Below are 22,459 nucleotides of genomic sequence, written 5' to 3' on the forward strand. Positions count from 1 at the left end.
AATACAATACAATTTATTTTTGTATAGCCCTAAATCACACAAGAAGTGCCGCAATGGGCTTTAACAGGCCCTGCCACTTGACAGCCCCCCAGCCTTGACTCTCTAAGAAGACAAGGAAAAACTCCCAAAAAAAACAACTTGTTTTTATCAAGGTTTATATCATTAATATCAGGGTAAGCAGTTTTCTAGTCTACTGTGTTATAGGCTAATATTTTAGCTCTTATAGGATACAATGAAGACTTAATTTTATATCATTTATTACTATGGTATCATAGCTTAGACTTGTGCTTGTGCCTCGCGTTCACAATGAGGTTCAGTTACAAGGGCTGGAGTGGTAAATTGGCCAAAGCAGTAGTAATGTCAAGTGTCACCTTGGGATGCAAGGAAGAACTGGACTGAACAGAACAAAACCAAAATGATGAAAACACTTAGTAGCTACTAATTTCAATATTTTACAATGAAGTAGACCCTGTATAGCATTACCTACCTCTCTAAGACAATGAGTTTTCTGCTGTAATTTCAGTGATGAGGCTTATGTGGTAGGGAGATTATTCTGTTTTTTATTCTGTACTTTTTAGTAAAGCTTGCTGCTACTAACACATTGAAGTGCCAGCTCAATTTTCCCAGTAGTACAATAACTATGGCTTTTATACAGTTATTACTTAATTACCAAAGATGGATTAGAAATGACTCATTTTACTATACAGATATATTTTTATTTTTTTGCAATTTGTGGTATAGTAGCACATTGACTGCCTGCAGCATCTTAATATCTCCATACAGATATTCTGTGAGTATTTTCCGTTCCCTTCCATGTCCCAAAGGTGTACACATTAGAATAATTGCTTGCTTTAACTTTGCCAGGTATAAATGTCAAGACGTGAGCCAGTTTGCCATTCTTGATTTCTGCCCCATCTGCAATTCTGCCAGGATTTAACCTCACTCCCATCAACCCTGAAAAAAAATGGGATTCGGAAAATAGATGATTGTTTTGTTATTACCTAAAATCTTTCTTTTAAATCTCCCTATTCTACCGCTTAACCCTCATCAGCGTGAATTATTATGCTTCAGCACTCTGGCAGCCAAACTAATTTTTGCTTCTGAGCTCATTACTGTGGACAATTGGCGGTCCTCCTTCTGCAGTTTAACTTGACTTGAATTATCTGCATCAAAGATTAATGATGTATCCTGGAATTCAATTGAAATTTGGACTACATTTGTTTAGTCGTTTAAATTCTGGCTTGCTAGTTCCCCGTTAATGCTTTCTTTTACCATTTTTCTTGTTTATTTTGCTTGTGGGGCAGCACCGTGGTAACATTCACGTCCCAGGCGCTCCCTTTGTGAAGCTTTCATGTTCTCCCCTGGGTCACGTGCTTCTCAGATTTTTTTTGAGGTTTTCTACTTTCTGTCTATTGAAGGCGACTCTCTCAGCATGTCTCCTTCACCTTTATGAACATGTCTGCACTGGTGCTCCTTCTGTTGTGGTGTTCCTGTAAAGCTTGCCTCATAGAGTCTGGCTTTCTCGCCTTCTGTTCAGTTTTATACTTTCCATCTGTGAAAGCAACACTTTCAACACACACCTTTACTCACACTTCCACTTCACCTTTTGTTGTGTCAGCAAAACCAAACTGACCAGTTACACTAAAGCAAAGTTGACCAATCAGATTGCTCTGAGGGAAATGGCACACAGACCTTAGTGTTTTATTGTATAGTAGGTGGTGATTTCATATATGTAACAGGGGGATTATTTTTAAATTGTTTAAATTGTACTGTTTTTATATGTTATTAATACTTGTATTTGGAAGGATGACCACCTCAAATTAATCTTTACATTGATGTTACTAGGAATTTACTGTATTTTATTGCACAGGTCTATATCTTGCACACTTTGGGGGCTTCTCTTTCTGCGTGCATCTATCAGGCTCTCTGTGATAGTCATAGCTACAGGTATGTGTTGTTTTTTTTTACTGTAAACATAATTAGAACGTATTGTTATCTTTATGCATGCCAAAACAACTGTTCAGTATTCCATATAGTGTACTTGATTAATGCTTTTAATTGTGCTGTTTTTCAGCAGTCAAACAGAAGCAAACCAGTTTACTGGGATGGTTTATCAAGGGTTATTGTTAAGTGACAGGCGAAGGCTGAGGACTGAAAGCATAGAGGAACATGCTACACCAAACTCCCCACCTGCTCAGTGGCCAGGTGCAGATTTTTTTTTGCTTCTTTTACTAGTCTGCCTTTTTATTTTCTCCATGGATAAACTCACATGACCATGTTTGCCTTTCCTTTTTGTAATATACCACTCACGTCTGATCAACACCTTTTGGCTTTTGTGTTTCTTCAAATAACAGACATATCCATATTTGCCCTTTTACAGTTGAACATCATGTGATATTTCTGGTAAATAAAACAACTTACTTCATAGGTAAAAACATGTTTATCAGGTTAAAATATAAAATATATTTCTGGCACAGATACTCCTATATTTGTAAGGTAATGGAACTGAGGACTACCTGGAATCAGGTTTGATATTCTGAGCCAAGACTGACAAAATGTATACTTAGTATTGATTCAATTCATTTTAGTTTACTTTTCTTATGTGCATGCCCAGTTTCCTGCCTTGTGCCCTGTGTTGTCTGGGATTGGCTCCAACAGACCCCTGTGACCCTGTAGTTAGGATATAGCGGGTTGGATAATAGATGGGAGGATGTGCATGCCTACTTACTAACCCAGCACACTTTCCATTAATTTCAAGTACAGTATAATAACAAAAGTATGTCATAAACGTAAAACATTATGTTGAAATATGAACAGGAACACCTCATGCAGTGCATATAAATAACTAGCTGTCCCCCACAGCTTTGCCTGCATAGTAGAGAAACAGGACAATCTTTAAAGATCAATAAACAAACCAGTATCACTAGCTAAGCAGAGGCAATGTCCGCTCCAACACATGGTGAACGGTAGAGCAACTCGAACTGAGGCTGGCGTGTGAGTGAGGAGGGCCCTGCCCGGCTCCCTACTGACATCACGCTTCCCTCTCCCCTTGATCCGCAGCCTCTCTCTTGGACTAGTGCAATAGTATGCTACTCGATTAGCATGAATAATTCGCTCCTGCAAGAGAACTATGATACTTAGTTCAATGAGAGAAGTCACAAAATCAACTGGAAAGTTCAAGCAAATTCTAGAAAAAAACCCAATCTAAATCCGTTAAGTAGTTCTTTCTTGAGAAACAGACAGACATACAGACAGACAGATAGACGTTGGATTTCATATATCCGTGGCGGATGTTAGCTGACTTGCTGACCAACCACAAGCGTTACCTGGTAGGTAACCACCCATACAATCAGATTGTGATTCAGACTACGAATGCAATGAATGTAATTAACCCGATCTACATGCTGTCAAATGAATGAACTACACGTCGTGGTGCAACGTTAGAGGCTTCGCCTCTGGCGCTGACGTCCGAGGTTCAATTCCCCGAGAGGGGGGTGCAGTGGGTGTGTACTCCCAGAATGAGCCCAGAATTAGGGCGAAACACGTGTCGCGTACTCTTTGCATTATTTGACAGTAAACTATTTCAACCATATATATATAATATATATATATATATATATATAGATGTGTTTTTTTGACAGAAAAATACAGCATGTGATCATTTAAGCAATTTTAGGTACGACAATGAGTCTTTGGTTTCAACTTCAAGCTTAAACTAATGTAAATATTATCTCCGGAACAAGCTAGAGTTGACTGTTAACATTTATCCACACTTATTATACTGTATTTGGTCAGTAATATGCTGGTATAGTATGAAGTTTCCAACAGAGGCATATTAAGCGGAAATAATGATTCCCTAACTGCCTTTGGCTTTGTTTACTTATTGAGCCCATTTTTCCTTAAGCATACATGAATTTCATTAAACAAATCACACTGTAACAATAGTAGACCTTATAAATACAGAAGCAGTCAAAATATTGTAACTTTTCTTGCTGTAGTGTCAACAAAATGCCCCGTATCACCCTACAGGTTGTGTGTACTGGTAAATGTTTAGGAATATTGAATACAGAACGAATTTAAGTTACAGCTAATATGGTGACTTTATTTTATTAAATGCAAACATTAATGCTGAAAAGTAAGAGAACAGAGGTTTTGTGTATATATATATATATATCTTTAAGGGGAAATATAGAGTAAAGTAGATTCATTGTTAAAAAAACAATGTAACACAGTGCTTTGATTGTTAAATTTTTGTCAGCTTTCACCAGCTGACAAACACTGAGCAGCTAAAATATTATTTGGGGAAATTTCCTTTAATATTCAGCCTATAGTTAACTTCCACATTTTTTTTTTACAATGGTATGAACTTTGAATAACATGAACTAATAAATTAATGCTTAGCCAAAAATTCTTGTTTAAATGTAATTTATATTTATCTATGGCCCCTTCCTTTCAGATCATTTCAATATGCAGATGATGCCAGTCTCGCCAGCTGGTGCTTTACTTTATTCACAGTGTATTTCAATTTTCATTAAGCACTGAAGTGCATACCTCTGCTTTCTTTGCAAAAAAAAAAACAGCTGACTTGTACATACCCGGAATTGTGTTTTATCCAAATGTTAATTGTAGCAACTTCCAAAATGTGCTTATAGGATTGTCTACAAATGTTAAATTCAAATGTCACTTCAGTATTTCTTCCTGAAGAATTTCCATTTTCATAGCATTGCTTAAAAGGTACATCCTGATTACTCTCTTAGTAAAATCTTCAGATATTTCTAAACTTTCATATAAATTAACTGATAAATGAGAAGTAATGGTTTAATCTCATAAAAAATCATATTTCATAAGATACTGACACTTCATTCCACAAATCCTTCACCAGGTGTTTTTGAATATTAGCCTCCTTAGCGTTACATATTTTCTCCAAAAAAAAAAAAAAAACACATGAAAAGTGTTGCATTTTTTGGTTTGAAAAATTACATTTTTATTAAATCTCATCTTTCTACTGTAAAGCATGCAAATCACTAACAGTACAAAGTCAAAGTGTTGAAAGTATAATAATGATGATAAATAATAAAAATATGAACAGCACACTGTACGTGTGCAACACAAGCGTCACTTTCAGATTCATCAGAATCACTCTCGGTTTTACTGTCCATTTCAATTTCACTGCCTGAAGACAGATTGACCTCATCATTACTGCTGATGAGGGAGGTTTCTAATGAGATGCCATTATGAGGCTTAGAGAAGATGCGTGTAAACTGTTTCCTCAGTAACACTTAGCACTAACACTATGGGCACTTTTTCAGCCCAAGTAATCCTCGGTCTAATGCTTAAGTGAGACACATCCATACCGTTGCCCAAGTGTCACTCGGGACTAACACATTTTTAGCACTATTTTTACAACCCGAGAGATGCTTAGGTCTAATGCTAAGGAGGTTAAAACTTGTTTTTTTTTTACTTATAAATGAGTGAACCCTGTTTTCTTTTTTTCTGCCAGGTGTTTCATCACTTGTTAATCTTCTATCATCATGTCAAGATGAGGACCATCCAAAACTGAATGTAATGCTTTGTGAAGCAGTTGTGGCAGTTTATCTAAGTTTGTTAATACATGGCCTTGCAACTCATTCCAGCAATGAACTTTTTCGATTAGCTGCACATCCTTTGAATAATCGAATGTGGGCAGCAGTATTTGGTGGAGGAGCAAAGGTGCTTGTAAAACCTAAAAAGACCCTGGAAATTGCACCCGGTGAGCACTTTGTATTGTTTTCATTTGACACTCTCATCCATTCATTCATTCATTTTCTAACCCACTTGTCCATTTTAGGGCATATCTGAACAACACTGGAATTAAAGCAAACACCAGTGATATGTGGGATTCCAGTCTATTGCACACATACCACCTCTCAGTCATAGTGGACCAGTTTAGAGGCACTAGTTCACCTAATATGGACATCACTTAAATGTGGGAGTAACACCAAGGGGAAACATGCAAAGTCCTCAAATGCAGTGACTGATTTGGGATTGAAAGCCGACCTCTGGAGTGTTATCAATAAAGTGTTAAACTGTAAATACAGGGTGAGTCAAAATTATGTTAACATTTGAATGAGGGAAACAGTTTATTCACAAAACATACTTCATATGTGCAAGATGATTTACAGGAATGTCTCAAACGAGCAACAGTAGCATTTAAAGCCCAGACACACATTATGCAGGGAATAGATGATACCACAGTCTGTATTCTGTCCTTCAGGTCATTGATATCACAAACGTTCCTGCTGTATACGCGCTCCTTCACCATACCCCATAACCAGAAATCACAGGGTGTCAAATTAGGGGAGTGTGGAGGCCATGGCAATTTATCCATCGACCTGGAAAGGTGTAGTCAAGATAAAAATAATCCATTAGTGTTAACGTAATTTTGAATCACCCTGTATTACCTGGAAGACTGGACCACATCTGTAGGCTTAGTTTTGCTTAATATTACAACTGCTAAAATAAATATGACATTTGTATATATTATCATACTATAGCTTTATTTTCAGCATACTACTGTTGTTGTCGAGGTAATGTTGACTGTCAGAGACTCCTTGGATAGTTAGTTGTCCTTAATTAGGTTCAGTCTTCAGACAAATGGCTAAGCTTAAATAGAGGGGCGTTCTTGTGATATCAGTCCTTCACATTACAAGTCTTCCTTTCTTGCCATGAACTTTGGCTTTACTAACTATGAGATTCTTCACTTGATTGTTTCGGAATAATTGCTGTACAATTATAAAAGTCTTTTTTTTTTAATTATATTACATTGTTTAATACTAACAGACACAAATTTGAGAAAATGTGAAAAGTTAAACAAAAAAGAACTACCATTGTTAGGTGGGCTAGTCGATAGTACAACCAACATTTGGTAAAGTAATACCAGCAGTTTTATTAAAAGTAGATATATACTGGTATTCTTCCTAAACGTGTTATCTGTTAAGTTGCAACACATGCTTATATATGAAAATGCAAAATATAGACCTGAAACTGAAAAACCCAGACACCCATCCGTTTTCAGTGTTTTTTTTTTTTTTAATTCTATAGGTTTGTGGAGATTACAGACTATTCCTAGTAATACAGGGTACTAATCAAGATTGCATTCATAGAAATAAAATAAAGCTATAGATTGTGGTCATATTCAATGTTTCTTCATAAGTGCATTTTTCTTTAAAATGTATGTTGGGATCAGGTAAAATGGAATGCTTACCTGGAATAGGGAAAGACCAGAGTGCTGATAAGACCTCAGTTACTGACCAGGAAATAGCATTGCAAATACCAACTTCTACTACTCTGGTAGCCAATGAAGGGTCAGATGAAAACCCATCTGATCACAGCTGTGAGTATCGTGTGCCTTTGTTGACGTGCTGAGTGTTTTGCGTGATTTTTAATTTTTTTTATGTTTGTGAGCATAAAACCTTAAATTGAAAGTTTTCTTGAACATTCACAAACAAAAAAGAAATCCTTTTAGTGTAGTTTGAATTGTGTGCTGGTGTGCATTGTGTGTTGTGTTTTGCAAAGTATAACATTGTCCATTTTTTGGGTAGTCTGGAGTTACATTTTCCACAAAGACAGTAAGTCTGTCTTCGATTATTAAGTAGAGATAACTTGATTCTCTTTCAGAAACTATCTAATGTTATTACTCTAAAGGCCCTGTCACATGACATGACTTTTCCAGCTCTTTTCTGTCACAGACTTCATTTACGTAATCTTAGACATTTAAATGCAGCTGTTTTGTGCTCCAGTCACCTTCAGTTCTGTAGTCTGATATCCCCTGTGGCTCAGTCCAGCTGTTCCGTAACAAGAGTTCTCATTTGTTATGAAGAAAACAGCGATGTTCAGTATGTGCAGCTAAAGTTTCACAATTAGGACTGCTTGGTTTGATTTTTGTCTTAAGTGAAAAAGGGTTAGGCTTGTGTGTGTGTGAGAGTTTAAGACCAATGAGCACTCGTCCAGAATTACAATGCATATCATGCAGTTACAAGGAATAAGGAATGTGGATGATTTGGGCCTTGCAAACAGGAGAGGTTCATCTGTCTAATGTTTTGTGTTTTATGTACCATGACAGAATAGAAAAAAAAGCTGAGATTGCATTTGAATTCCATGTACTTGTAAAGCTTTCTTAGAGCACCAGCTCTGTCCGACAGCACGTTATTGGCTGTCAGAGAAAGGGGTGAGCAAGCGATACTTTGGAAATGTGAAACAGTGCTTGAAAGTTGTAACTGAGTTGCATAATCTTAGGTACACATACACGAGTTCAGCAATGCAGTCATCAAGTTTGACATCGCCTCTAACTAGAAGCCATTGTAATGTCAGTCAGTCAGTCAGTCATTTTCCAACCTGCTATATCCGAACACAGGGTCACGGTGGTCTGCTGGAGCCAATCCCAGCCAGAGCACGGTGCAAGGCAGGAACAAACCCCAGACCGGGCGCCAGCCCACCGCAGGGCACACACACACATACCAAGCACACACTAGGGACAATTTGGAATCGCCAATGCACCTAACCTGCATGTCCTTGGACTGTAGGAGGAAACTGCAGCACCCAGAGGAAACCCACACAGACACGGGGAGAACATGCAAACTCCACACAGGGAGGACCCGGGAGCGAACCCAGGTCTCCTTACAGCGAGGCAGCAGTGCTACCACAGCGCCACCGTGCCGCTCTCCATTTTAATGTGTCATCATCTTAACTGTATTTATTTCTGACCTCTGAACATTTCTACAGCCTATTAGAAAGCAAGATTGTGTCCTTGTTTTCCTCTTTAAAAAGAAGCCAAGTCCCTGTATTTATTGCCCCTTATTCTGATTATTTCCAGAGGTCAAGGTTTGAAATTGGCCACTCAGAAATTCTAATTTTTAATTTAGTTTCAACTGCTGTCTTGCAGATTATCCCTGTTTTCGATTGGAGTCATCGTCCTACTTTATTACTCAATGTTGAGATTCAGATCACAGACAAATGTCGCAATATTCTTCAGCAAAACTTAGTGATACAGCTTGAAATTAATTGCTCTCTGAAAAGTTGTAGCTAGCATAGACACTGGGGGAGCAAACCAGCTACACAATCATGTTATTCTGTTAATGCTTTACAAATGAGATGAGACGTTTGTGTGTCACCTTCTGCAGACACAATACTGAAATGTTATCAACAAGTTCAACTCGGTTTCATCCAGATGGTCTTCCACTAACTTGAGAAGGATAGCAGTGCTATTTCTTGTAATCTCTTTTTAACACCACTCATTCTCAGTGTTTTATTGTCAAATATAAGGAAGCCTTATAGATACATAGCTGTCACCCCAGTGTCCTTGTGCGCTGTGCTGTACTCTCCAGCAGTGATATTTGTAGTGCATCCAATCTAGTGATTATACTGGATGGCTTCCACTTATGTACTATCTGCTTGACTGTGATCTTCATAAAATATTTTGTGGACTTTCCCACTTTGAGTTCCAAAAGCATTTTTTTTTTGTTTTTGTTCTGAGATGCTCCAAAATCTCTTTTGAATGAGCCATGTGTTTCAGTGGGTCCCTGATATGAAGAGTAATAAACAAAAATAGCAGAATAGGGGACTCTATATAATACAGATGGATTTAAGTTTAAAAAAAATTGCATGATTTATTTTTTTGAAAAACACACTTATGAACTGTTAAGACATTTTAATCATTTTCTTTCCTTTTTACTGACGTCTATACAGGTACAGTATTGTTTTTAATGACTGATTTAAAGGGGAGATTTGACAGAAGTTAAAAATGTTATAAACATTTAAACAGAAGACATATGTGTTTCTGAGGAAAATGTGCACTGCAATTGTTTTCATTTCATATAATTTTTTTGTATGTTTCATTTATTGGTTGTGTTAGCTGCAGTCAGTCTTCATACAGAACCTCAAGACTTGGGAGAAGGTTTGTGAATTGCTCAGAATGCTGTGTTTTTTTTTTTTGTTTTGAGTGAGGGGGAGATATGGTTAGGAATGGCTCCATTTTCTCCTAATAAAAGTTAGATTTTTGTTTTAAAATTACTTTTATTAGTTGATTTCTGCTCACCCAATTTGAAAGTGATTTTTCAGCCATTTTCAGCACCTGCTGGCAGTGTTCCCAATTATTTTCTACTTTAATTTGCTTACTAAATGTGTAAAATGTATGCATTTTGCACTGTTGTATTTCATAATGTAGTTGCATGTAGATCATATTAGAAGGAAAGTTTAGTGCAAGGGTCCCTAACTCCGGTCCTGGAGGGCCCCAGTGGCTGCAGGTTTTCATTCTAACTCTTTCCTTAATTAGTGATACAGTAATCCCTCGCTATATCGCGCTTCGACTTTCGCGGCTTCACTCTATCGCGGATTTTATATGTAAGCATATTTAAATATATATCGCGGATTTTTTTCTGGTTCGCGGATTTCTGCAGACAATGGGTCTTTTAATTTCTGGCACATGCTTCCTCAGTTGGTTTGCCCAGTTGATTTCATACAAGGGACACTATTGGCAGATTGCTGAGAAGCTACCCAACCAGAGCGCGTATTACGTATTAAATAAAACTCCTCAAATATATTGTGAGCATGGGGGTTCTTCGCACCCCTAGAGGATATGGCCGCTCCTCAAAAAATGCTGATAGATTACCTTCACATTGCTCTTTTCTTTGCTGGGCTTACATATGGCTGCTTTATCAAGCAATATGCTTCCTGCACGGTGCTTCGCATACTTAAAAGATCAAACAGCACGTATTGATTTTTACTTTTCTCTTTCTCTCTCTCTCTCTTGCTCTGACTTTCTCTGATCCTGACAGAGGAGATGTGAGCAGGGGGGCTGTTCGCACACCTAGACCATACGGACGCTCGTCTAAAAATGCTGAAAGATTACCTTCACGTTGCTCCCTTCTGTGCAGCTGCTTCGTGAAGCGACATGCTGCACGGTGCTTCACATACTTAAAAGCTCGAAGGGCACGTATTGATTTTTGATTGTTTTTATCTGTCACTCTCTCTCTCTGACATTCTCTGCTCCTGACGGAGGGGGTGTGAGCTGCTGCCTTCCTTGCAACTGCTTTGTGCGGCGGTGCTTCGCATACTTAAAAGCCAAACAGCCCTATTGATTTGTTTGCTTTCCTCTGTCTTTATCACAGTCTCTGCTCCTGACGCACACTCCTTTGAAGAGGAAGATATGTTTGCATTCTTTTAATTATGAGACGGAACTGTCATCTCTGTCTTATCATGGAGCACAGTTTAAACTTTTGAAAAAGAGACAAATGTTTGTTTGCAGTGTTTGAATAAAGTTCCTGTCTCTCTACAACCTCCTGTGTTTCTGTGCAAATCTGTGACCCAAGCATGACAATATAAAAATAACCATATAAACATATGGTTTCTACTTCGATCGAGGAGGGATTACTGTACATTTTTGCTGCTAATTAACTTCTTTTGAATTCATTTTAATTGACTTGCTCTTGAAGACTCAAGCCCCTTAATTGTTTCTTTTTCCTTAATTAGCTGCCAAACAATCATGAGATACAAAATGAACCAAAACATAAACAGCAAACTCTGCCCATCATGCAATATCTCGAAATAAAGAAACATGAAGGTCTTCGGAATGGTGATCTGCTCAGGTCCACAAAACATTCTATTAGCGCTTTTAGAAAGGAGAAAAGCAACAATTTCAGAAATGTCTGCTATTACACAATGACAGCAGCAACAAGCCATGGAATTAAAGAGCAGGTTTAATTAACAACAAGACTCGCCGCCTAATTAAGCAATTAGTCGGAGTGAAATTGGTTGAAGTTTGAGGCCCTGACTTAGGTGGTCTTCTGTTGGCTCACTCCACATTTCATTTCTGCTTGGGTGCCATTTAGGGAAAGAAATGAAGCAATTCAGAGGAACGATGAAAACATTCAGGGGAACAAATCTTCAGAAAGCAAGTCAATTAAAATTAATTCAAAAGAAGTTAATTAGCAGCAAAAGCAGGGCTCTCAATTAAAAAAAGTATTAGAATGAAAGCCTGCAGCCACTGGGGCCCTCCAGGATTGGAGTTGGGGACCCCTGGTTTAATGCATTCTATTGATTGTTTTAGCTTAAGCTGAAATCTACTGATTTCATTAGTCGATATTTGTGAGTGTGTGTGTGTTTTCTATTATTGATTAACTCAAAATATAACGCTTTATGAAAAAAAAAAATCCATAATCTAATGTGCCGGGCCTATTCTTAATTATGAGTCTTTTACAATTTTTTTTCTGTTATAGCTCCTGTGTCTCCGGCAGAGGAAATGGATAAACATCGTCGAAGATTCAACATGAGAATGCTTGTACCAGGAAGGCCAGTTAAAGAAACTGTTACCCCTCCACCCATACCTGCTGAGAGACCAACTTATAAGGAGAAGTATATCCCACCAGAGCTTAGTATGTGGGATTACTTTGTTGCAAAAGTAAGAAATCAAGTTAAAATATTTATTTATATTCTAAAGAAAATACTCAAAACACAAATAACTACAGCTAGTGTTTTGTTTAAATTTTTATTTTTGAGATTGATCTAACATTCTGGATATGAATCCCATGGTTGGTCATTTGGTTGTTTAGAATTTGCATTTTCTCCTTGCGTCAGCATGGGCATCTTCTCTAGCTACATCAGCTTTGCTCCAATATCTCAAAGACTTGTAGGCTAGGTTAATTAGTGAAACTGAATTATATTACTTTCATTTCAGCTGTTGACCTCACACCATTTCATAGTTTATTCATTCTTTCATAACATGACCATTCAGATTGTCAAGTTTCAGGTCTCATTGAGGCTGATCCTAATACTGGATTAGACCAAAGTCCTTTGGATAGATCACCCTTGCTTCTGGAGCACCATGTTCTCCACCTTTCCACCTGAGCAATCTACAAATTCATTCTGATCTTAGTTCAATTGACTCATGTCAGTTAATAAATCCTATAATTAAGGATTATTCATTATTTTCCTTGCAGTTCAAGTCTCAATCCTGACCAGACTATGTTTTATTTTCTGATCACTGCCACCTTTTGTAATCATGCCTACTTTCTCTCCTCTTTCCTATTAAATATACAGTTTTGCAATGACTCTTTCCTTCTCTTTTGTCACTACTATCATGATGGGAATTCATCCATCCATCCATTATCAAACCCGCTGAATCCGAACACAGGGTCACAGGGTTCTGCTGGAGCCAATCCCAGCCAACACAGGGTGCAAGGCAGGAACCAGTCCCGGGCAGGGCGCCAACCCACCGCAGGATGGGAATTCAATACACTGCTTTTCTTTAACCCTTAACTACTCGCACTGGTGTATTTTCTACACCAATCTCAGTTGTTTTTGTCCAGTGTCATTTTACTTGAACCTGCCAGCAGCATCCGCCATCTATCCTCCGCTTGATTCCTCGCACAATGATTTCCCTCCAGTGTGGCCCCAGCCAGTTTTGAGTGGATGCACAGTCGCAAATTCCATATGGTGCATTTGGTACACCATGTGGGTACTTACATATGTATGACAACGATGAGATGTTCTTCTCGCAATGACTTTGTCTGCAAAGAACATTCAACAACTGAAGTGAAATGTGATCCATGTGCAAATCCTGCAGTGGATGAAAGTGTGACCGTGGACAAGTGAGCACTGGAGAAATGGATCAGTACTGTGTCATACTATTCAGTAATATGGTATTAAATTACATTACAATTTAAAATTATTGCAATATTTTATTGCATATACATAGCCATTTTAACACTGGTGCATAAAGTACACCACATAAGTACTTATGAGATGAGAAATGGTGCAAGTAGTTAAGGGTTAATGAATCAGTGCTTTATCTGGTCAGTCTTGAGCACAGTGGGCTTCGGAAAAGACTTCCAAGTTAATTCAGACTGTCTGTCTGTTTATTTACTTATATTTGTTTCTTTGTATGAATTCAAATTGAATATAACTTAACTTAGCCCCTCACCAACCTCATTAAATATAATTTGCCTAGATTTTAAGTTTGTATTCGCATAAAGGTTAAACTGTCTGTGAAAAGTGAATAGCAGGAGTCAACCCTAAATGGCATGCCAGTCTGTCTCAAGGTGGAGTTAAATTTACTTCTAGTATGTGTGACTGTCTTTACAGTATATGTAACTAACGTTTCTAGCGATTTTCATTTATAGTCAAGTCTGACATACCCAGTAACCAGAAGGCACATAACGTGACTGCAGTTTTAAAGTTAACAGTTGATCTGACCATCAAATTTTTAAAATGCAGGAGCTAACAGCACGTTCTAGAGAAACCCCACACAGACTCTTAAGAGAGCATGCCACATAAACGGTACCTAGGCTGGGAATTAAACCTAGGTCCCAGGAGCTGTAAGGCAGTAGTGCATCCTACTGTGCTTTCCCAAATTTTCTGTAATGTACACTTTTGAAGACATACCTGAAATGCTTATGAAATCTGCTAAAGGTTTTCTATGTAAAAACACAGTATACTTACAAATTGTTGTCTTTTGTAGCCATTCCTTCCTTTGTCAGATAGTGGTGCATTATATGATTCTGACGAAAGTGTGCCTAGTGAAGATGAAGATGATGATGATGATGCTTTTCTGTCAGACACTCAGATGACAGAGCATTCTGATCCTAATTCTTACAGGCAAGATGATTTTTGATGCAGCTTGGTGTTTTTCTTACTGCTGCGAACATCTATGTTATTAAAAAAAAATGTAACTTGTTAGTCATTGGCATATTGAATTTTTAAAATTTATAATTAAAATAGTAAAGTTTGATAGCTATCTGATGTCAAAACTAAGTCTTTATTGCTTGTTTAATTCTTAACAGAAACTAATAAGTTTTATATTACTCTTAAGTGAGCTAAATTTGGTAACATGTCTGCATTTGTTTCCCTTTCTCCCATCCCTACCAACAGCTGGGCACTTATACGTGTGGCAATGGTCAAGTTAGCATTGCACAATGTCAAAGGGTTCTTTCCTATTTCTGGACTGGAATTTGCAGGTGCTTTTAATATTTTTACCTATTTATATGTAGAGAAAAGCCAAGCAAAATGACCCCTTTTATTGGCTAACTTAAAAGATTACAATATGCAGGCTTTCGAGGCAACTCAGGCCCCTTCTTCAGGTAAGATGTAATACAGAAACTGGAGTTCCCTGTGTTTATATACATATTCTAAGACAAGAAACAACACTGGTAAATCTTTAAATGAGAAATCTTAAATTTAAAAAATAATAGATTCCTCCAGGCTAGGGTTCATTTAACAAGAGGGAGAAGAACAATGTATGGTCAAGATCTTTGGATAAGATAACTGTCCAACAAAGTCTTTTGAAGTTTGTAATGAGTTTTTCAAAACAATGTGGATCTGTAGTCAAGTCGTCTATGTCAGTCTGAGAGATGTTAACAATCCTCATATCTGGCCATAAAACTCTTGTCTTTATTCAAGCCATGTTGTAATGTATTAAATTTTAGCCTGAGTTTAACTTCCCATTCTTTTCTCTCTTGCTGTGTTCTGAAGTTGCCCATAAGCCCTGTGACTTTAAAGTCTCTCTCACAGTGTCCATGGCTGTTAAAGTGGGCCACTACAGGAACATCTGTGTTGCCACGTTTAATGTGGACCCTGTGTAAATTCATTCTCTGGCGGAGTGTTTGTCCAGTTTCTCCCACACAGAGTGCAGAGTCAGGACATTTCATGCAGAATATTAGGTAGACTACATTAGATGATCTGCAAGAAAATGATCCCTTTATGTGATGTTCAAGTCAGCAGTGTGGTATAACTATACGGTCTGTACCATAAATGTGGGCACATGTTTTGCATCTTTTCTGTAGGCATGGAGATGTGCCATTTTCTGTTGGTTCACTTAGGGAGCTTCGGACAATTAGTTGCCGAAGGTTTGATGGTTGTCTGTATGCCTGGAGGGGAGGTTCAGGAAATACATTTTTCAGTGTTTGGTCATTGTTTAGCATTGGCTGAAGTTCTTTTATAATTTTTCGAAGTGTTTCAAGATGTGGGCTATAGGTGACAACAAGGGGGATGTGGTTCTGGTTGTCTTTGTTTTTATATTCCAGAAGGTTGTCTCTGGGTATGGCAGTAGCTCTTCTTATTTGAGTGTCTGTTGTTTTGGGGGTATAACCTTGTCTGATGAAATCTTGTCTGAGCTCCTGCAGTTGTTATTCCCGGTCTGTCAGGTCTGAGCAAATACGATTGTACCATATTGCTTGGCTGAAAATAATGGAGCGCCTTATGTGTTTGGGGTGGAAGCTATCACTTCTTAGGTAGGTCCGTCTGTCTGTTGGTTTGTGAAAAACAGAAGTTACAAGGGTGTTGTCTTTCAGTTGAACGGTGGTGTCAAGGAAGCTGACTTCTGCTTTTGAGTAATTCAGCTTCAGCTTTATGTTGTGGTGAAAAGAATTGTATTCATTATGAAAATGGAGGATGTCCTTCTCACTGGCAGTCCAGATTATGAAGATGTCATCTATGTAACGGAGATACAACATTGGTTTTACGAAGCACATTGACATGAAATCTTCCTCCAATTTTGCCATAAATAGGTTTGCATAGTGAGGTGCAAACCGACAGCCCATTGCAAGTATCAGTCTTATCCAAAAGAGAATAAATTATGTGTCAGAGTGAATTTTATAATTTCTAATTCATTATCTATTACATTGGTGTATTTTTATTTATGACTAAATTGCTAAACAGTTCCGAGTGAGTTTCATCTATACATACAATTATACAGTATTCTTTGTTCTTCCTTTAAAATACTAAATCCAAACTGCCATTTTCATCAGTGATTAATAGTGCTACTCTATTCTTTTATTACTTTCATTAGTGTATGGATCTGGTTTATGTGTTATATTTTTATGTTATACAAACGTTTGTACACATTTTTTATTCCAAGTATGGCATTTTCTCTCCTCAGACTAGTGAAGACACCGTCTACAAATGTGACTGTCTTGTGTGTACAAATACGATCTATTTTTGTTTCTCTGCAGACCTGCCAGTAATATCACCTTTGGGAAATGCATGTATTAAAAACTTGGAGAAATGGGAGCAGATTCTCATTGAAAAAATGAACAAATTTGATGGCCCTCCGCCAAATTATATTAACACCTATCCGAGTGATGTGAGCATTGGAGGGGGACCAGCCATTCTAAGACACAAAGCAATGCTTGAGCCAGACAATACTCCTTTCAAGTAAGTTCTGCCTAAATATTACTCACATTTTTCTAAACATGTGTGAAATTCCATGCTTAAAAATAAACTACACTAGAACCTCAATTTACACAATTTGATTTTTATGTGAATTGACAGCAGAACCTAAAAAAGTAGAAAAGTAATGAAAAAATTACGATCAGTGAGCAGTGACATGCTACTTTTGCTTTGTCTCGCTGCATGGTGCAGTAGCACAAGAATATGGGGAAAGTGTGCCTCCTACACTCTCACTCTTTTAAACTTGTTGTGGAGCCCACTAGGGTGACCTTGTACAAAATACACACTACCAGTAGTTTTTCTCCCTGGTAATCACAGTGGCACAATAAGAAGAAAAGTATCCTTCTGTACTGTACTGTACTGTCACTGTGAAACATTCCCTTGTGGAATTCACATTCACGGTGGCATGATAAAGAGTCACATGCATTCTTGATTTATTCTCCATCATCGCTCATTCAGCACACAAGTGAGAAGGAGCAAGATGCGAGCCTTCCATACTGTCTTTTTCTCTCTGTGTTACTTTTAGGTATTATTTCACTTATACAGCTTGTCTTTCTAATTTAGATTTTTCTGAATTAACTGGCTATGTCAGGGGTAGGCAACGTCGGTCCTGGAGTGCCACAGTATGTGCAGGTTTTTGTTCCAACCCAGTTCCTTAACGAGAACTCAATTATTGCTGATGAAGCACATATTGCTTAAGTGACATTTTAATGCTTCATTTTAGTGGTCTCGCTTGTTAAGGTTCTCCAACCTTAATTGCTTATTTCAATCTTAAACTGCTGCATTCAGTGTTTTAATTGCTCCTTATTAGCAATAAGATGTAAAAGACAAAGCAGCCAGCAGTTCTCCAGCTAGCTTTTTTCCAATTACATCTGTGTGTGTTCATCATGCACGGTTTGATTTAATAAAACACTTAATAGAAAAATGTGACAGACTGAAAATGATCTGTTTTAGGCTTTAAATCATTTGGATGATATCCTTGGAAAGGAAAAAAATCTACGATATAAAAGCCTTACATTACACAGACTAACAAGCCATAAAATTAAATAAGGTCTGAGATTGGCAATGATTGGTTTCTGATTAAGCAATTGGGTTGAATGAAAACCTGTAGCCACTGCGGCTCACCAGGACCGACATTGCCTACCCCTGTTTTACATCTTATTGCTAATAAGGAGCAATTAAAACACTGAATGCAGCAGTTTAAGATTGAAATAAGCAATTAAGGTTGGAGAACCTTAACAAGCGAGACCACTAAAATTAAGCATTAAAATGTCACTTAAGCAATATGTGCTTCATCAGCAATAATTGAGTTCTCGTTAAGGAACTGGGTTGGAACAAAAACCTGCACATACTGTGGCACTCCAGGACCGACGTTGCCTACCCCTGGGCTATGTCGAACTTACACAGGGTGTTTTGTTTGCCTGTGCTGTAGTCTTCTGCTTGAAGTCCGAGTTGTCCCTATTGTTACAATATGATACATTGTGTTTAAAACTGATGATGTACAATTGTACTTGAAATTATTGATGTAAATAAAACACTTCAGATACTAAAGAGTATACACAAAACCTAGTTTGCTGTCATTTGGAGCAATGTAAGACACATTCTAGGGACATTTCACCATATGCCATTTTCTAATGTATGCAGTACCTAGGAACACATACCTTCTGTAAGAAAAGGTGCTACTGTAAAATTAGAAATGTAAATTTTTAAGCATTATGGATGTTTGGTGACTTTTGTTGACAATATAAACCTCGTTCAAAATTCAGTTTGGTATTAAACTTGAGTTTTAATCTTTGTGCTCTGTTTTGTGTTTTTCTTTAAACACTTTCATATGAAGAATTTGTTTTCAAGTATTTGTATTTTAATGGGCAGATATTGCAAAAAAAACTACTGGACAGAAAAATAAAGTAACTAAATATGGGAAATGCAGTTACTCTGAGCTCTCCTTAATCTGCTCTGTCTTATACTTTATGGTGTCCTGTGCTCTTGTCATGTTTATACCTGGCTATGTTACTTTGGGTAACGTATGATAATACGTAGTCTTGTTGCAGCTAAATGCTTACAGGTTATCTCGAGTCTGTAGGTCCCTTTTAGTCACAAAGCACTCCTTTTTAATGTATTATGTGACACACTGAGCCTACTGAAAAGTAAGTTCCAAGGACAGACCCCAATGGACAGCATTCTCGTTCAAATATCCAACCATGGTTACGTACTAAATTAGCACCTGCTGTGGAGCTGCATTTGCCCTTAGGTAAGATGGTGGATCGTGAAGATGCCTTTCTGTGAAATAACATTTGAATTACTTGACCCACCTCAAGTGAGAAAAGGGCATACATGATACAAATGGCTTTTTAATGTACATTTTTAGGCATTCTGTCTTGTAAAAGAGCCATAGTGACAAAATTATTTAGAGCCACTGGATTTTCAATCAGAGATCCAGTCTGTTAGTTTCATTTTTGCATCAGCGCATAGCATTTCAGCCTGTAGGTTCAAAGAAAAGCAGCAGCGTCAGAGAGAGAGAAATGGCTGAAAGCATTGTTCTTCAAAGCCATTTTTCTGTTTGTGCTTCCTAATGATTTTAACTTATCACCGCTCATAAAATGTGTAACTAAAGCCATTTTCAAAGTTATTAATAACTAAGCATGTATCTTTCTAGTAATAACTAATTTTAGACCTAAAGGTGTCTTCTAGATGTTTCTCATTATAAATGTGTAATTGCTTGTAAGTCAGCTGGTTTAACTGGGTTCAAAAAATCACGGAAACCTCCTTGCCTTCTTTTAGGAATTGTTTGCGATGATCCTTTTACATGAATTGAAGGCATACATTATGTTGGTTTCTGTCCACAATTTAAAAAGAGATTCCACATAAAACAAGGTGTTTGTTTCCAGAGTATGTGAAAAAGCTATTTCATCTTTAATATGAATTTTTACATTTTGTGATGCCTGTTAAATCGAAAATTTGAAAAATAAATAAATTAATTAATTAATACCAATTATTTTTCTAGGGCTAAACATCATTTAGTTTTTCCTGTCAAGCGACTGTGGCATTTTCTTGTGAAACAAGAAGTTCTTCAAGACACATTTATTCGTTACATTTTCACCAAAAAGAGAAAACAAAGTGAGGTAAATGTTGTAAAACCAAAAAGGATATTTGCAGATTTCAAACTTTATTTAATGTTTTTGTTGACCTTGTCAGGTATATATACTGTTTTGTATATATATATTTCATTTTTCATTATTTCTTTTCATTATAATTGATAATAATTTCCCCCACATCTCAGCCCAAATACAAACAAAATTATTTGAGAGTATTTTTATTTATGGCCACAGAGACTTTTATATATTGGCTGCTTAAATGCAAGTCTTTCTTCCAAAGTATTAGTTTTATTTTTTTTGTTTTTTTTAATGCATTAGTTTACCATCACATCTAAAATCACCATACATAAATGAAATCAATTCACTTTGGAAGGTAGTTATTATGAACAATGTGGCACTATTTTTCATAATGAGAAATAGTGGATCAGTAACTTTGTAATTTATTTTTCTTCATTGTCATGGTTTCCGTTGTTAATATTTCTATATGGTAGTTATTTTACATTTATCGGTATATACTGTATACAGTATATATCTTATTATATAAGGGTAAGTATCTTTAGAAAATATTGAACATGGAAATCTATGGCTATTAAATGTACAAAAGCAACTATGTATTTAATAGCTCTTAATGCAGCCTGAAACCCTTTTCATTTGTTTCATTTTCATGTTTTGTTTTTCTGCATGTGTTTTGTGTTGTGACTGTGTGATATGTTGTGTAGTCAGTAGAAGACCATGTGGAGCATCTCAAACAAAACTGCGTAGCAGAAGATCGCAAAACCAACAAGGTAGTAACCCTTTGCCCAGACCCTCTCATTTAGCAGCTTCTTGTAATTCGGTGGCCTTGAGTTGAAATGAAAAGTAAAAAATCAGAAGTAAGAAACGATAAATGTTTTTTAGTTTCTGGACTGTTTTATATTATACTTTTTGACTTTATTCAAATTATGTGCAACAAAAACTTATTTTGGAGTTTTAAGGTTGACCAGCAAACTTAATGTTAACAGCAACTATCTCATAATTACATTTAAAAGAAGCCTATATTGAGTGATTAAAATATTTGAAATTTAAATAAATTAAAAAGCAGGTATGCTACTGATGGTTTCGTATTTTGTTTTACCAGTTGTTCTCTTTAGTTAACTGTACTTAAAGAATAATAGTTCATTTGTGTCAACTTTTTGAGAACTTCTATATAAAAAAGAAGAAACAAAAGTAAACCAAGGCCACTGAATTAATCCTTTGCATGTTCAATTCTATGTGTTAATTTTTAATTTTGGCTATGTGTGTATTTCCTGGTGGGTAGGGGATGTGCTGTGAATTTTGAGGAAAGCGTCACTTTATAGGAGTTTTGTATAAAATGTCTTTCAGGTTGAAGCAGACCTCGGTTATCCCGGTGGAAAAGCAAAAGTTATACACAAGGAACCAGATATAATTATGGCATTTGCCATTAATAAGGTTGGTAAAGATTTGAGAATGCTTTATTTTAAACAGCAGTGCTTGCTCATTTCTCATTTGACTATGGGATTGTGTGTATTTTAGGCCATTCAAGCTAGTGTCAGCTCTGCTTACGTGATTGGGAGTTTCAGGCAGGGCAGCCACATGGTTTACTTTGCACTGCAGAAATATTGCGCTGCCCTGAATATATTCCGCCTTCACAAGTAGTTTTAATAGACATGCTTTGTTTCTTCTTGTCAGCTACAGATTTTTCTCATTCTTTTCTGTATAGGCAAATAATAATGAAATTGTTCTTGCGTCTACACATGATGTTCAAGAGGTTGATGTGTCAGCTCTGTTAGCTGCCCAGCCTTTCACTTGGATTGGTGAGGAATTTGACAAAGAATCCAGAAGGTAGGTACCTTCTTTGTATATTGCTTTATATAATCTCATTTCCACATATAAATAATGCTTTTGCTGTGGTGCAAGCTTAATATTTCCAGTCCACAAGGTGGAGTAAGAGATCTGTGGGGGGAAAAAATCCTATCCATTCATAAGTAGTAACATCAACCTAAAAAAGACTTATCTTTGAGTTAGATTCTTTTTTTGGTCAGAGACAATTCAGACTTTTTCCATCCATCCATCCATCCATCCTCTTCTGCATATCCGAGAACGGGTCGCGGGGGCAGCAGCTTGAGCAGAGATTCAGACCTCTTCCAAATATTTAATTTGGTTTAATA

General features: G+C 37.0%; 1 protein-coding gene across 4 annotated transcripts in view; it reads left to right on the forward strand.

Moving 5' to 3' along the window:
* Window positions 1–22,459, forward strand: part of dmxl2 (Dmx-like 2) — a 140,037-nt gene that overhangs the window by 95,818 nt on the left and 21,760 nt on the right. Inside the window, exons 26-36 of one of the 4 annotated variants that reach the window (XM_028823544.2) lie at window positions 1,871–1,947; window positions 2,075–2,205; window positions 5,501–5,749; window positions 12,252–12,433; window positions 14,492–14,628; window positions 14,902–14,987; window positions 16,980–17,181; window positions 20,201–20,318; window positions 21,011–21,076; window positions 21,654–21,740; window positions 22,012–22,133. In XM_028823544.2, the coding sequence (XP_028679377.1) occupies window positions 1,871–1,947; window positions 2,075–2,205; window positions 5,501–5,749; window positions 12,252–12,433; window positions 14,492–14,628; window positions 14,902–14,987; window positions 16,980–17,181; window positions 20,201–20,318; window positions 21,011–21,076; window positions 21,654–21,740; window positions 22,012–22,133 (1,457 nt within the window). The remainder of the gene's footprint in view (window positions 1–1,870; window positions 1,948–2,074; window positions 2,206–5,500; window positions 5,750–12,251; window positions 12,434–14,491; window positions 14,629–14,901; window positions 14,988–16,979; window positions 17,182–20,200; window positions 20,319–21,010; window positions 21,077–21,653; window positions 21,741–22,011; window positions 22,134–22,459) is intronic. The other 3 variants (XM_028823545.2, XM_028823546.2, XM_028823547.2) reach the window with 3 other exon arrangements.

Source organism: Erpetoichthys calabaricus, chromosome 17, assembly GCF_900747795.2.
Source record: "Erpetoichthys calabaricus chromosome 17, fErpCal1.3, whole genome shotgun sequence".
Taxonomy (NCBI): Eukaryota; Metazoa; Chordata; class Cladistia; order Polypteriformes; family Polypteridae; genus Erpetoichthys; species Erpetoichthys calabaricus.